Source organism: Mycteria americana, chromosome 7, assembly GCF_035582795.1.
Source record: "Mycteria americana isolate JAX WOST 10 ecotype Jacksonville Zoo and Gardens chromosome 7, USCA_MyAme_1.0, whole genome shotgun sequence".
NCBI classification, from domain to species: Eukaryota; Metazoa; Chordata; class Aves; order Ciconiiformes; family Ciconiidae; genus Mycteria; species Mycteria americana.
In genome coordinates, this window is record NC_134371.1 from 62,814,959 (window position 1) to 62,830,296 (window position 15,338).

The 15,338-nt window shown below is 41.7% G+C and overlaps 1 protein-coding gene across 1 annotated transcript in view; it reads right to left on the minus strand.

Annotated features, from left to right (window-relative positions):
• Positions 1–15,338, minus strand: part of TTC39A (tetratricopeptide repeat domain 39A) — a 55,324-nt gene that overhangs the window by 36,950 nt on the left and 3,036 nt on the right. The window contains exon 2 of the mRNA XM_075508738.1: positions 3,009–3,113. Within this exon, the coding sequence (XP_075364853.1) occupies positions 3,009–3,113 (105 nt within the window). The remainder of the gene's footprint in view (positions 1–3,008; positions 3,114–15,338) is intronic.

Consider the following 15,338-nt stretch of genomic DNA (forward strand, 5'->3'; position numbering starts at 1 on the left):
CTGCAAGGGCAAGAACTTTTCACCACACCACTGAAGACAGACATTATAAAAGGCTTCCATTCCTTAGTAACCTCTTTAAACTTTTTAAAGATCAGAATATACAAGATAACATTTAATACTGTAAATTGGGTTTATATTAAAAATTCCAGTGATAGTAAATAGGTACCACAAAACTACGCTATTCCAATACGAGTTTCACGAGTAACTAGCAGAGCAGTAACACAATCTCTTCACACCTACCTGAGATACTCCCACATCAAAGGACTGAACTTACCTTTCAAACACAGTCATTCTAGAATTAACATTCCACCAAACACCACCAAGTGCTTTTTGGAAACTATTTTCAGAATAAAGTTAACTGCCCAGAATGAATCATTCTCATATTGTTCTTATAATACTGCAAGCAGGAACGCAGATGTGTTGCAGCTCATCCAATGATCCAGATTACTCTGTGTCATGAACTTATCTTTATTATTTACCATTCTCCCAGGTGATTCAACATCAGCAAACTATCAGGTGATTATGTCATGCTTTCCCTCAGGATAATTATTAAAATATTAAACATTTGCCTTGGGGAAGGAAAGGGGACATCTCACCAGAATCAAGTCTTTAATTTATGCTTATCTGTTTCCAATTTCATGAGGGCTAAAATCTAGTCAGCTTTTAATCGATTTACTGTATGTATCTCCGGGTTGAGCAGGAAGATGAGATTTTTTCCCCACTCCAGTGACTAAACAGTTTCAGTGATACTCATTGTCACAGTTAACAGGTCACATATTGAAATCACTGCTGTGTTTGGTGACTGAATTTAAGGAATTTCTTAAGAGTTCTTAGACTTAGTGTGAATACTCCATATAAAAGATTAATTTAATTAAACTTACTGCAGAAACCACAAGATAATTGGAGCCCACTATTGTACAATGACTGTTAATGATAATAAAGAAAACTGACTCCAAAACCTAAAAGGTAGCTGAGGAAAAAAGAAAAGTTATGTAACATGAAGCAAAACCGCCAGATTACTTTTTTTATGAAACGAGATCTCTTCTTTATGATAGATTTGCTTTTCTAACAGGAAAAAAAGAGCTTTACTTCAACACAAGTCTAGACTCCATCCTCAGATGTTTATTTTTAAGCTGCTAGGAAAGATCTTCTGATTTTAACTCTCATACATTGCCAAATCTGCTCTCAGTTACACATGGTACAAATCAGTTGAAAATACACTTATTGTGGAAGCCAAATGTGAGTAATTTAGTGAATCTGCAATAATGTAATACAGAGCAGAGTATGTCCTACAACATAAGTGGTAAAGCTGCAAAATCCATCATATGAAATTCTTTACAAGCATGTAAAAACTGAAAAGTATTTCTTTAAACAAAGATAGTATGTTTATGGACTGTGAAAACCAATTTCAAATCTCAGCACGCTAAAAGGCAACAGTGAGGAACTGATGACTCCTAAAGAAAATACTCAGTATTACCACATGTGCCCACTCTACAGCTCTTGTCATTCCCTAAAGAGATGGAGTATGTCCATAATGGATATCATCTGTGGGGAAACTTAGCATCCTGTTTCTGCATTACACTTGCAAAGATCCTAAGTCTGTATTTCCCTCACTGCCAAAGGCAACATGAATAAGGGCCTCCTCATAACAACAGGCTAACATGAAAAATCAGTTTCAAAATGGTTTTGCAGTGTGGAATACAGTCAGGTACAAAACCAGAATATCAGCTCATGAAATATATTCTGTAGGGCCCAACAAAAGCTGAATGAAAACCATATGCAATAGAAGAAAAATGGATTTACAGAAAAAAACACCCCACAGCCTCAGTAGCTTTTGCAGTGTTTTGGAAACCTCCTTCAATAAAATATCTCCCTATTTTATGCTAAGCACTGAGTAAGCATTTCCAGATGGGCACAGGGGCTTTACTGTCAGAGTTTAATGAAAACACAGTTTATTCTTCCTACCATTTTTATGATATCTTCTGATGATATATAAACACAAAACAACACTGCTGTGAATAAAACCAGTATTATCAATACATCTGAGCCTACAATTTATCATGAATGTCTTTCACAGAGTGTACTTACATGGTTAAGCTACAGATTCTGGCATCAAAGACTGAGGCTGATACCTCAGCAAAGCAGATATGGAGTATTCACTATAGTTACACCTGATGCATATCAAACACACACTACTGCATTACCTATTAATTTTACTTGTTTCATATCCCAGTGGCCTGAAAGAAGGCATGATGTGATTTGCTGATGGCTCAAAAATAAATGGAGCAAACTGGGGGAAAAAAATGTGAATTAACCACAGACTTCAATAAGCCAAGAGCACAGGTAACTTCAGGACAGGGTATGAAAAAATCACAGACATTGTAAAGACACAACAATTTTTAGAAGCTATTTTATGACCTCACTGCTTGCAGCTGGGCCACTCATTACATGCTGGGCTGCAATGTAATTAGGAAACAGAGTGCATGACCACAACACTGAATTGCAAAATAAGCTGTGAGAAAGTTTCTGCAAGTGGTTATTAAAAAACAAACAAAAAAAGAATTCATACCTAAAGTAATGTGTCCCAAACCTGGCAATTCATGGTCAGTTGCTCATTTGGACACAAAACTATAAATTCTCAAATTCTGACAGTATGCAGAATAATATGGGAAAGGAGGGAAAAAAAAAGTTACTGAACATGGTTTTTATTCTTCCAGGAGCAAGAATCTCACATACTGTACTACACCTGAGGGGTTATTTCTTTGGACAACAATTCTGTACTTTTTGTATTTACCTTTGATCAATCTTGTTATTTACTCACCCAAGTGTAAAGCATTTATTTTGTCTTCCCCAAAACTTAACACATTAACTTACCACCCCCTTCTGAACAAAAACCATGCAGTCTTACCAACTATTAACAGAGAACTAGCTGTCTAGTCAATTATCCTGAGAGATGGTGAAGCAAAGAAAAATAAACAGAGGAAAACTAGTAAAAGTAATCAACTTACTTTGCTTGTAAAGAAGCCAAAGCATCTGAGAACTTGTTGTTAAGAAATAAATCCAGAGCTGCCATACACTCATGCAATGCCATGTTGAGGTCTGATGTAGGTGACCTGCCAGAAGAAGACAGAATAAACTCAAGCACATCTGTTCTCCTTCTACCGGTGCATTACTGCTACACTTGAACTCCGCATCTTCATTTCTAGCCTTATTCCCACGTATAATCTGCTATTCCATTTCTAGTGATTGCAAAAAATGAAAGTGTCTTCCATTATGTTTGTATTTGGTTTTGTTTGTTTGTTTGTTTGTTTGCTTTTAAACTGTGCTCTTACTCTGTGACACATGGAAAGCAATTAAAGTTTTGTACTTTTTGAAAATAAGATAAACTGCATGTGCTGTAAATAAGAGCCTGGACATGCAGACTTTACCGTGTAGGAGTGTGGCAATTTGATAAGCTCAGGTATCAGGAACACAGAAGCACTGGGTGACAACGCACATCTGACTGTGTGTAAGGCTGACAGAGACTACAGGCTGGTGACATTATGATAATGTTGTCACTTTAAGGATGAGACACTGCCAAACTGCATCAGATTATTATATCGACTGCTGCTGGAACATCTGCTTTAGTTCAGCTCATATTCAGTATGGTTTCTGAGCAGTAGACCACTACAGACTTGCAGGTGGGTAAAAATTTCGCATTGTACGTGCTCCTGGGAACATCACTGTGCCTAAGAAGTGCTACTGCACTCAAACAAAAAAACTGCTGCTGCATCTCAAAGTCAGAAGATTATCTCAGTGGCTTACTCTGGCTGTACTTTTCTCCTTTACAACATTCAGATGTCACCCTGACCTGTCACAAGGGTTCTCAGCTGGTCTTTGGGTTGCTGGCAACAGGATAATACAGACCAGCTGAATAAGTTTGGCCCAAGTTCATCACCACCAGAACTGCTGGACAAAAAAATCCACAGAAGAAACAATAAGGCTTTGCACTAACAAAGTTAAGGTAACCTGGCCAATGTTAGGGGAGTTGAAACATCTGCATCTAATGATCAAAGAGCTATACTGCACTAATATGTTGCATACAAGTCTGTACAAAAAAGCTTCCCCAACAAAATACAAACAAATCCTCGTCATGTTCCTGACTTTGAACAGCTCTAACTGATGTGATCCGTCTTGTGACTTAGAAACTATGTTACTTCCTTAAAACTGGCAGAACACATACCCTGCTGAAAGGAAAAACAGAAAGCAAAGTCTGGTATCATCTTAAGGAAAAGATAGGGGAGCACAGAACAAACAGATAGCATCAGTAATAACCACCAACTGCAGCAGTGGTTTGGTTTTGTTTTTAAGAATAATGACTGTAAAGAAATAAAAAGCATAATTATATATGTGAAAAACAGGATTATAAATTTGAGAGAAACATTATATGACACTGTTCATAGCGGCTGTTGTCATCACACTTCACATACCTTACAAATCCTTCTGCACCCAAGAGACTCCCCAAGTGCTTTGCAAACATTGATTAACCAAGTCTTGGCATCCGTCTCATACAATATGCAATATCATGTCTGCCTAGCTATTCTGAGCCTTACTTACTGTAAGAATTAAAACTTTGCCAATTATTGTTTACATGTATTACAATTCTTACCTGCTTTTTTTAAACCTGTGTCCCTGAACCAAACAGCATATTTAACACTATACAAAACATATTATCATCTGTTTTAAAATATTTAGACTAGTAACGTTCTACCTGGGTTTTTTGTTTGTTTTCTTGTCATGCAAGAGAATTACCCCATTCAATACAAATAAACCTTTCCAAAATATTCCTTTGAAACAGAAAGGTGACAAAGAAAAAACCACTGTTGAAGCTCAAAGCACAAATAAGATGTATTAATTACTTGACATCTTTTCTGGAATAAGAATTATTAACACAGTGCCACCCCCAGCAGCAGCAAAAATATAAGTTGCACACAGCAGCAAACATACAAGTTGCACGCTTCCCTCATGCTCCAAGGAAACCTGACATTTGATGTAGTTCCCAAGTAAAGGGCTTAAGATCCAAACACAATACACACCTTACATAAATGCTACAAATCATCATTTGTTGCTGTTAACAATAGGGAAGAAATACTTTAAACTAGAAAGTGCTAAGCATTTTAGCAAACTGATTAGTCATGCTTCAGTGGGCTGCAGATTCTCTCCTGCTTTCAACAGCAAGATCAGAACCTCCTCTAAGCCAAACGGAAAATGCTGCGCGCTGCTACTTACCTTTCCGCTAAATCTCTTGTGTTTTTTGACATAGTCATTTGTATGCCCACTCAGCATTTAGGCAGGAACATCTAGCAGCAGCAGCAGCAGCAGCAGCACTCGGTGCTACTTAACCAGCTCTGAGTGACAGTCACACTGCGAGCGCAGGGTAGGGCAGTATCTGCCTGCCTGCGATACCGTACTCTCTGATTGGTCATTACGGATGATACGATGAAGAGTTATGAGCATCGCTAGTTCACGTACAACATACTACAAATGAGCGATTTGGAAGCTGGTCCATGACACATGAAGTTCATATATCACTGGATACTTACTACCAATGTAGAAGGTGCTGGCAGCTGCCAGCATATCTTTGATCTACAGACCTGTCTGAAATCAGTGGCAGCATCAGCTCCCTTTCATTCAGTACAAACTAGGCAGAAGTCAAATATCCCTGTAATTACAGATCTGAAACAACAAAAATTACTGCATGTGGCAGTGGACCACATCGGAAACCTGTGAACCAGAACGGAGAGTCATATGAGGCCAGCCGACATACAGGAGAATTGAGGCATTAATTGCTGCAAATGTGAGAAGCAGATAGGCAAAAGAGATGAGGAAGTACTTCTCCCCAGCAAGGAATCTCTGCAAAACAGGCTTCAATCCACCAGCCAAACTACTGCTTATTGTTGGGTCCTATAAATTTGGGAGGTAGCGAGACTTTACACGTTCTTTGTAAAAATCTCTCTTTAATGCCATGCAAAATGACATGGGTTGGCATAAAAAATTTAATCAGTGAAGTCATTTGGCCGATTTTACCCAAAATAAAACAGTGTATGCTCCCAAACTGCTTTGCCGGCACGTCAGCAGTACTGGTCCTGTATGTAAGAAGGGCCACTACCAGCAGCAAGAACAGTCATCTCTCTCATTATGACAGCTGGACTGTAGAAGTTGACCAGCTATGATTTAATTAGCTAAGTTAGTTTCTCCAAGAGCATCTAATGTTAAAAATTATACATTTCTTTCCTCCTATATCCAGTCTTATTTGTTAGATTACACAAAGCAGTACTAATACTGAAGACATCAACCGCTGAAGAAAGACCCAAAAATGATAAACAAGCAAAGGATAATTTCAGGAAGATAGTCTGAAGGCATTAACATACCTGATTAAATCTCTTGCTATTTTTATGACATCCTATACAGGAAAAGCCTGTGCTGCATTTGGTATAAAAATTATTGTAATACATCCACAGGATGCCCCGTTAATGACTCCATTACGTGTTTGTTAACAGCACTATGTACCTCGGCCACAGCAGGAGATAAAAGACATTACTGTTTTTTTTTTCCCCAGTTGGGAATAACTACTGCTTACAACTTAAAATTAACTGGGGTGCTTCTATGGCAGGATCATGAGCTACTCTGAAAAGATTACTCATCAGTTTCACCAGCTGTTTATACAATTTCTAATTGATACTGTATTCTCCAAATGGTCTTTCAAGTTCTGTATGGTGAAGGCTCTGGCTGTTTCTGCCAAGTTCTTCAAGACTTGAGTTGGCAGGGTTTTATTTGCATATCACTTCTCTGGTAACAATTACACGCTCAGACAACCTTCAGCATCCAACCTCTCTTCCCTCACATATATCAATATTTTCTTTTAACGAAAGAAAACAAATATAAACAATTAAGATCTGAAATATTTCCAAATTTAGGCTATTTTCCCGTTGGTTTTAGAAGCTTCTTTCCTTTTTTGCTTCTTGGTGGCAGGTCTTGCAAGGATAGTCATATGGTTCTCATTGTGGTTTATTTATGAAATCATCGTTCTCTGCCCCGGGGACCATGACTGGGGGTGCTTCACAAATCATAATTACAGTGTATCCTCTGACTTAAGGTAAGACCTGATCTCCTTACTCCACTGCATCCCCACTGTCTCTAGTCAGAAGTGCAATTACTTGGGACATCCTAGGCAATGCCCTTTTTACTTAAACATCAAATCCTTTTTATGCCAACAGCAATATTGAACAAAATAAATAAGCAGAACTAAGCAAAATTAAATTTCTGAATATTAATGAAAAGTAAAGCACTTTCAAAAGTAAAGAATCATTATATTTTCCATGGTCAAAAGTGGGGGGGAGGGAAGGATTTTTTGAGCATGGGAGTTACCATATTTCTGCATAAATTTTATTTCACTGTGTGCATGATATTGACTGGTTTCTTACTATAAGTTTGCGACATACGCTTTATGATTCGTCATTGGGTTTTATGGATTTCATTTATAAAAAGGATCTTGAACCTTGTATTCTGCAAAATGCTGAACTACTGACTCATTTTACCTCAGTAATTATCAGAACTTTGCAAAAAAAGGTAAGTCTGAAGTTTGTACCTTTATAGTAATGCTTTTAATAGTAATTCAAGAGCTCCTTCAGTATTGTGAAACACTGAAAGCAAGTTAAATCAGTCATATCCTAAAATATGGATGCATTTCTCTGCCGAATCTACGTTATCTGCCTAAGTCAGTTGAGGTAGTGTGCACAGGTAACTTAATTCTGAGGAAGAGAATAAAATACAAAGAGTCAAGCACAATTGAGCTAAACTAGTACTTGAGGAGAAACCACCACAGAGAAGACCAAATGCTAGTGATTCATTAGTTGACTCTTCTCTCCATTAACAGGAGACTCTGGGAGCAGGGAGAAGTGGAAGCACACCGTGTTTTCCCAAATATAGACTAGTCCCAAACACATAAAGCAAGTGAGATGCAAGATCAAAGAAAAGCATCTAATGGAAAGATTATATTCCCATTCCAAAGAAATTTCACAGCAAAATCTCTGTAATCATACTAGGGACCTTCTATCTCAGGGGCCTGAACAGCACCAGTGCAACTGGGCTCAGTAATGACTGACACTACTTTCATCTTATTCAGAAACTTCAACAAACCTGCTCTAGTGAATACCAACCTGAGTTCTGGCTTGCCTGCTGCAATAGCGTTACCTATACTGCACAGCTGGCTTCTGCTCCTGCTGTCCCACTGAAACATTTCTTCTGCAACACAACAGAAACTGTTTGGCACCCATCGGAGGCAAGGAGAACATAGCTGTTCATCTGAAGGGTTACAAATTCAGCTTAACAGTTTCCTGTTAAGTAATTTTGAAGTATTTGCTCTTGATTTTATTTTATATTTAACGATTTAGACAATACGGTGCTTTGGCCTCCTTTACTCCCTTTATATCAAGGGCTCCCTGTGTAACATACAGTTTCAATTTTTGCATGATAATGCTAATCTTATGCTATTAAAAGGCAGCACAAACACTCATAGCGCTGGTAGAAAGGACTGGGTTGCACCAACACATATTTCTGCAGCTGTTTTAAGCTACCTGCATCAATAGCGCATACACTTGGCAGCACACCTTACTAGTATGGTGGTGGAAAGCTCACTACGGGAACAACAATTAGCATTATATTCTCTCTATCTGTACGAAGAGATTTAGAGAGGGTTGCCTCTAGCCACGTAGTCAGGAAAAAAGTAATGAATTCTTAAACAACCTCTTTATAGTCTATCTACACCAGAGGTGTCGCCCAGGTCGGAAGAACATACCTCTCATCTTAACACCATCTCCACAAGGAAGAGAAGACGGGTTATAGTTGTGGGTGACTCCCTTCTGAAGGGAACCGAGGGTCCGATATGCCGGATGGACCCTCCTCTTAGGGAAGTCTGCTGCCTCCTGGGGGCCCATGTGAAGGATGTCATGAGGGTACTCCCTAGCCTGGTACGGCCCTCGGACTATTACCCCCTACTGCTCTTCCATGTGGGGGGCGATGAAGCTGCAACATGAAGTCCTAGGGCGATCAAAAGAGACTTCAGAGCCTTGGGACGGCTAGTAAGGGACTCTGGAGCACAGGTTATTTTCTCCTCTCTCCTTCCAGTTGTGGGCAGCGACACAAGAAGGAAGAGAGACACCCAATCTATTAACACATGGCTCCGTGGCTGGTGTCATCGCCACGGATTTGGTTTTTTTGACAATGGGATGGCCTACACAGCACTGGGTTTGCTGGCGTCTGATGGGATTCATCTTTCTCAAAGGGGAAAGAGAATCTTTGCTCAGGAACTTGCGGGGCTCATCGACAGAGCTTTAAACTAGACTCGAAGGGGGAGGGGGGTAATATCAGGCTTGCCCGAGAGAAGCTGAGGGACGACGTGCCACGGTTAGAGGGAGTGGGTGCCAGCGAAGGCACTCGTCCTGTGTCTCCGAGATGTGCGGGGTACGCTGGGGCACAGCCGAAGTTGAACGGAGTTGAGCTAGGGGATACTGAGGCAACAGGAGCCAAGAGGGAAACGCCAGTGAAACGCCTCAAAGCACACAAGGGGCGTTCTTCTATGAAGGAGACACGGATGACAGCCCAGCTGAAGTGCCTCTACACCAATGCACGCAGCATGGGTAACAAGCAGGAGGAGTTGGAAGCCATTGTACATCAGGAAAACTATGATATGGTGGCCATCACAGAAACATGGTGGGATGACTCGCACAACTGGAGTGCGGCGATGGATGGCTATAAACTCTTCAGAAGGGATAGGCAAGGCAGGAGAGGTGGTGGGGTAGCCCTCTACGTCAGGGAGTGTCTGGATAGTTTAGAGCTCGATGATGGTGATGACAGGGTGGAGTGTCTATGGGTGAGAATCAGGGGGAAGGCCAACAAGGCAGATATTGTGGTGGGAGTCTGTTACAGACCCCCCAACCAGGATGAGGAGACAGATGAACTATTCTATAAGCAGCTGGGAGAAGCCTCACGATCGCTAGCCCTTGTTCTTGTGGGGGACTTCAACCTGCCGGATGTCTGCTGGAAATACAATACAGCAGAGAGGAAACAGTCCAGGAGGTTCCTGGAGCGTGTGGCAGATAACTTCCTGATGCAGCTGGTGACTGAGCCAACGAGGGAAGGTGCCCCGCTGGACCTCTTGTTCACCAACAGAGAAGGACTTGTGAGCCATGTGGTGGTTGGAGGCCGCCTTGGGCAGAGTGATCACGAAATGATAGAGTTTTTGATACGTGGAGAAGCGGAGAGGGGGGTCAGCAAAACTGCCACCTTAGACTTCCGGAGGGCGGACTTCAGCCTGTTCAGGAGACTGGTTGAGAGAGTCCCCTGGGAGGCAGCCCTTATGGGCAAAGGATTCCAGGAAGGCTGGACATTCTTTAAGGAGGAAGTCCTAAAGGCACAAGAGTGGTCTGTCCCCAGGTGCCGAAAGACGAGCCGGCGGGGAAGAAGACCGGCCTGGCTGACTAGAGAGCTCTGGCTTGAACTCAGGAAAAAGAGGAGAGTCTACGACCTCTGGGAGAAGGGGCGGGCAACTCAGGAGGACTACAAAGGTGTAGCGAGGCTGTGCAGGGAGAAAATTAGAAGGGCCAAAGCTGAGCTAGAGCTCAATCTGGCTGCTGCTGTAAAAGACAACAGAAAATACTTCTTCAAATACATTAGCAGCAAAAGGAGAGCTAAGGAGAATCTCCAGTCCCTAGTAGACGGGGGAGGGAACACAGCGACCAAGGATGAGGAAAAGGCTGAGGTACTTAATGACTTCTTTGCCTCAGTCTTTAATAGCAGGGCCAATTGTTCTCTGGGTACCCAGCCCCCGGAGTTGGAAGATAGGGACGGGGACCAGAATGGAGCCCCCATAATCCAGGGGGAAATGGTTAGTGACCTGCTGCACCACTTAGACACGCACAAGTCTATGGGGCCTGATGAGATCCACCTGAGAGTACTGAAGGAACTGGCAGATGTGCTCACCAAGCCCCTTTCCATCATTTACCAGCAGTCCTGGCTAACTGGGGAGGTCCCTGCTGACTGGAGATTAGCAAATGTGACACCCATCTTCAAGAAGGGCCGGAAGGAGGACCCGGGGAACTACAGGCCTGTCAGCCTGACCTTGGTGCCGGGGAAGCTGATGGAGCAGATCATCCTGAGTGCTATCACACGGCACGTAGAGAATAACCAAGGGATCAAGCCCAGCCAGCATGGGTTCAGGAAAGGCAGGTCCTGCTTGACCAACCTGATCTCCTTCTACGACAAGGTGACCCGCCTAGTGGATGAGGGAAAGGCTGTGGATGTTGTCTGTCTAGACTTCAGTAAAGCCTTTGACACTGATTCCCACAGAATTCTCCTGGAGAAACTGGCTGCTCATGGCTTGGATGGGTGTGCTCTTCGCTGGGTAAAGAACTGGCTGGACGGCCGGGCCCAAAGAGTGGTGGTGAATGGAGTTTACTCCAGTTGGCAGCCGGTCACAGGCGGTGTTCCCCAGGGCTCTGTGTTGGGGCCAGTTCTGTTTAACATCTTTATCAATGATCTGGACAAAGGGATCGAGTGCAACCTCAGTAAGTTTGCAGATGACACCAAGTTGTGGGGGAGTGTTGATCTGCTGGAGGGGAGGAAGGCTCTGCAGAGGGACCTGGACAGGCTGGATCGATGGGCCGAGGTCAATTGTATGAAGTTTAACAAGGCCAAGTGCAAGGTCCTGCACTTGGGCCACAGCGACCCCATGCAACGCTACAGGCTTGGGGAAGAGTGGCTGGAAAGCTGCCTGGCAGAAAAGGACCTGGGGGTGTTGGTTGACAGCTGGCTGAACATGAGCCAGCAGTGTGCCCAGGCGGCCAAGAAAGCCAATGGCATCCTGGCTTGTATCAAAAATAGTGTGGCCAGCAGGACTAGGGAAGTGATTGTGCCCCTGTACTCGGCACTGGTGAGGCCGCACCTCGAATACTGTGTTCAGTTTTGGGCCCCCCACTACAAGAGAGACATTGAGGTGCTGGAGCATGTCCAGAGAAGGGCAACGAAGCCGGTGAAGGGTCTGGAGCACAAGTCTTATGAGGAGCGGCTGAGGGAACTGGGGTTGTTTAGCCTGGAGAAAAGGAGGCTGAGGGGAGACCTTATTGCTCTCTACAATAACCTGAAAGGAGGTTGTAGGGAGGTGGGGGTCGGTCTCTTCTCCCAGGTAACAAGTGATAGGACAAGAGGAAATGGCCTCAAGTTGTGCCAGGGGAGGTTTAGACTGGATATTAGGAAATTTTACTTCACTGAAAGGGTTATCAAGCATTGGAACAGGCTGCCCAGGGAAGGGGTTGAGTTGCCATCCCTGGAGGTATTTAAAGGATGTTTGGATGAGGTGCTTAGGGACATGGTGTAGTGGTGGTCTTGGTAGTGTTAGGTTTACGGTTGGACTCTATGATCTTAAAGGTCTTTTCCAACCTATATGATTCTGTGATAGAGTATGAAATGGAACTGAAAAGAGATGAGTGTCATTTGCCCTAAGCAGCTTCATTTTTTCCAAAAGAGGAAGGAGTAGTAAAACCATATTGTTCCCTGCAAACACTGTGCCACTCAGGCTACCAAAGCTTCATCAGTGCTAACACTTCAATCCATTCACAGATGTGAGGAGGACCCCAAAGCACATTTCAAAGGTCTGCATTTCAGTTCTTAACAAAAAACCATCTAAGAGACCTCCAACATATGAACACAGCCTGGCCTGCTGATACGCAGGCCACCATGTGTGGTAGGTACTGTCGCCGACACCCGGGTGTCCTTCTCATTGCATGTATTCAAAAATATCACCACTGAATATAGAAGTTCTTGCCACGACACCACTTGCTGTTCTCATAATGCTGGATAATCACAGAGATGTTACGACATACCAGGATACACCTGGGGTTACCTTCCTTAGCCTTTTCAAGTTTGCCAGGTCATTCCTAAATCGATGACTACTACTTTTCTAAATAGATGACTGCTTTGAGCAACACTGCATTACAAATGTTGTGAGCCTGAGACTGAAAAAATCTGTACATTCAAAGAAAACAACAAGCACATCACTTGGGAAGAATTCTTCTCTTTTGCAAATATTTCCAAAACCACACGAGATCAGAAATAATCTCAGATGAACAGCTCGCTCATTACCATGAAAAGGAGAACCAGTAAGCAGTTCTCACAATAATTTGTTACTATTAAGTTTTCAGACAATACAGAAAATTCTTCATAATTCAAAAGCAAATAAGTTAATGCAAGAAAATGAATTCTACCATATCCTTTCCTGTTCTGTGTGCCAAGAAGCCAGTAATACCTCATCATTTATCTTTTTGTGTTCTTGAACACATTTCTGGCCTGTGACTAAGACTCCTCGGTGCTGCAGAAACATCATTACTTCGAACAACAACAAAGCAATTGGAAATGTTTCAGTATTCATGTTCTCCAAATATTCTGTATAGAGACACAACAGTGATGAAATTCTGGAATTCAGATGATCTTAATCAGTATTTCAAGTTACACATGAAGTATGACAGTTTATTTTTGAGGTTAACTCAGCTCTGAAGCCACCAAGTTGTTGATGCCTCAGCAACATCACAGGTCTTTTGTTAAAAAGCTACTCAAGCCTTCGGCCCTTCTGTTTCAGTGAAAGCTCACAAAACACAGGGATGTGGCAAAGCAGTCAAGTGAGCACAACAAAGTCCAGGGCATCAGTAGACTTGTGTTCTGCCTTTGGTTCCACCACTGTTTAACTGGCACCAAGCAGGATCTAGGTTGCATTATGTTCACAGTTCTCATCCTGTATTTGAATGGGCAAACAACGCAATAAATTCATTAAGACAGGTTTGTTCAGACAAATAAAAAAGTATTGGTGTCATTTTTTCAGTTCCCTTTCCGTGTTGTACTGCCACGACTGCTCACAGCGGGCTAAATGCATCATTGTGGGTGACTACTCTCAGTTAGTAGAACTGCCTGCATCAAAGAGAATGAAAAAGCATAACAAAAATATACAATATAGTCTGGCAAATCACAAATTATCAACCCAAACATCCTGGAACTACAATAACCTATTGGAATGTACACAGAAAAAATTAGCTCACACAGGGTCAAAATATATCCAGCAAAACAAATATATCCAGCATTAAAGAAATTTACAGGAACTCTGCAATTAAATTTTCGTCATAAATCAGTCTGTATTGATGCTTAGCAAGTGTTAACAGCTCTTCATTTTCAATTCAAATGCTCTACAATCTTTGTCACTTTGAAGGACAGATGTGATTCATATCATGTGTTTTTGGTTTTTAAGTCTTAAGGTCTTTAGACAACCTTACAATACCCTTTTCTCAAAGTCCTCTAACTTCTCAGTTTTACTGCCTCTGGTCAACCTACACTTCTGACATAGTTACTCTCAATTTTTAAAGGTGTAATCCTGTTCATATTAAAACTAATGAGAAATCAACAAGAGCTGCACTAGACCATTGTCTTGCCATGGTGTTGAGCACATTCAGGTACCCAGCAAACAAACAAAAAAAAGCATTAAGCAAAACGCAAGATCACGTGTGCCACATTCATGGTAAGAAGCCAGACAAAATCTGTGAGATTTGTTTTTGTAAGGACTGCAAGATCAAGGTAGAGGTCTGTATTATCTCTGAAATAAGACTCAGTGAGAATTCGGGGAGGGATGTTATGCAATTTCCCTTTTGGTTGGATTTTCCATTACCTAGCAATAATAAAGACTGACTGGTAGGTCACAAAATAGTTACCGATGCATCTTACTCCAGCGTTTTGTAAAGACTGATTTGTACTTTTTTATACTGACTTACACTTCACTTCTTTCAGACTTCAGTGTGGTGACGAACATGGAAGGGATGAAACACACATTTTGGCCCAAAAGACATTTTCCTGCAGTACTTAATATGAGCTGAAATGTTTCTTGGTTTGGTATTTGGTTTTGTTTGGTTTGGGGTGTTCTTGCATTAAATCTGTGCAAAGCATTTTCAAAATAAATTACTCTGTAATAGGTTTTATTGCAACTTAAAAAAAAAAAAGCTTTTGTTTCAATTTTATTGCTGAACAGTACTTTAGGTTCTCATTAAAAAAATATATAGGAACGACACAAAATACTTTAACAAATAGGGGATTGTTGCTTTGCCTTCAATTATTGCTTTACATGAAATTTCAGATTATGTTTCCCTGAGAACTTCCAACAAACTGACTTCATATTTCAGAAGTCATCTTCAAAGCATACTTCACAGTACCTCAACCACTAACAATACCACCTGCTCTCCAGTTAAACAAAAATTCAAGCATAGCAC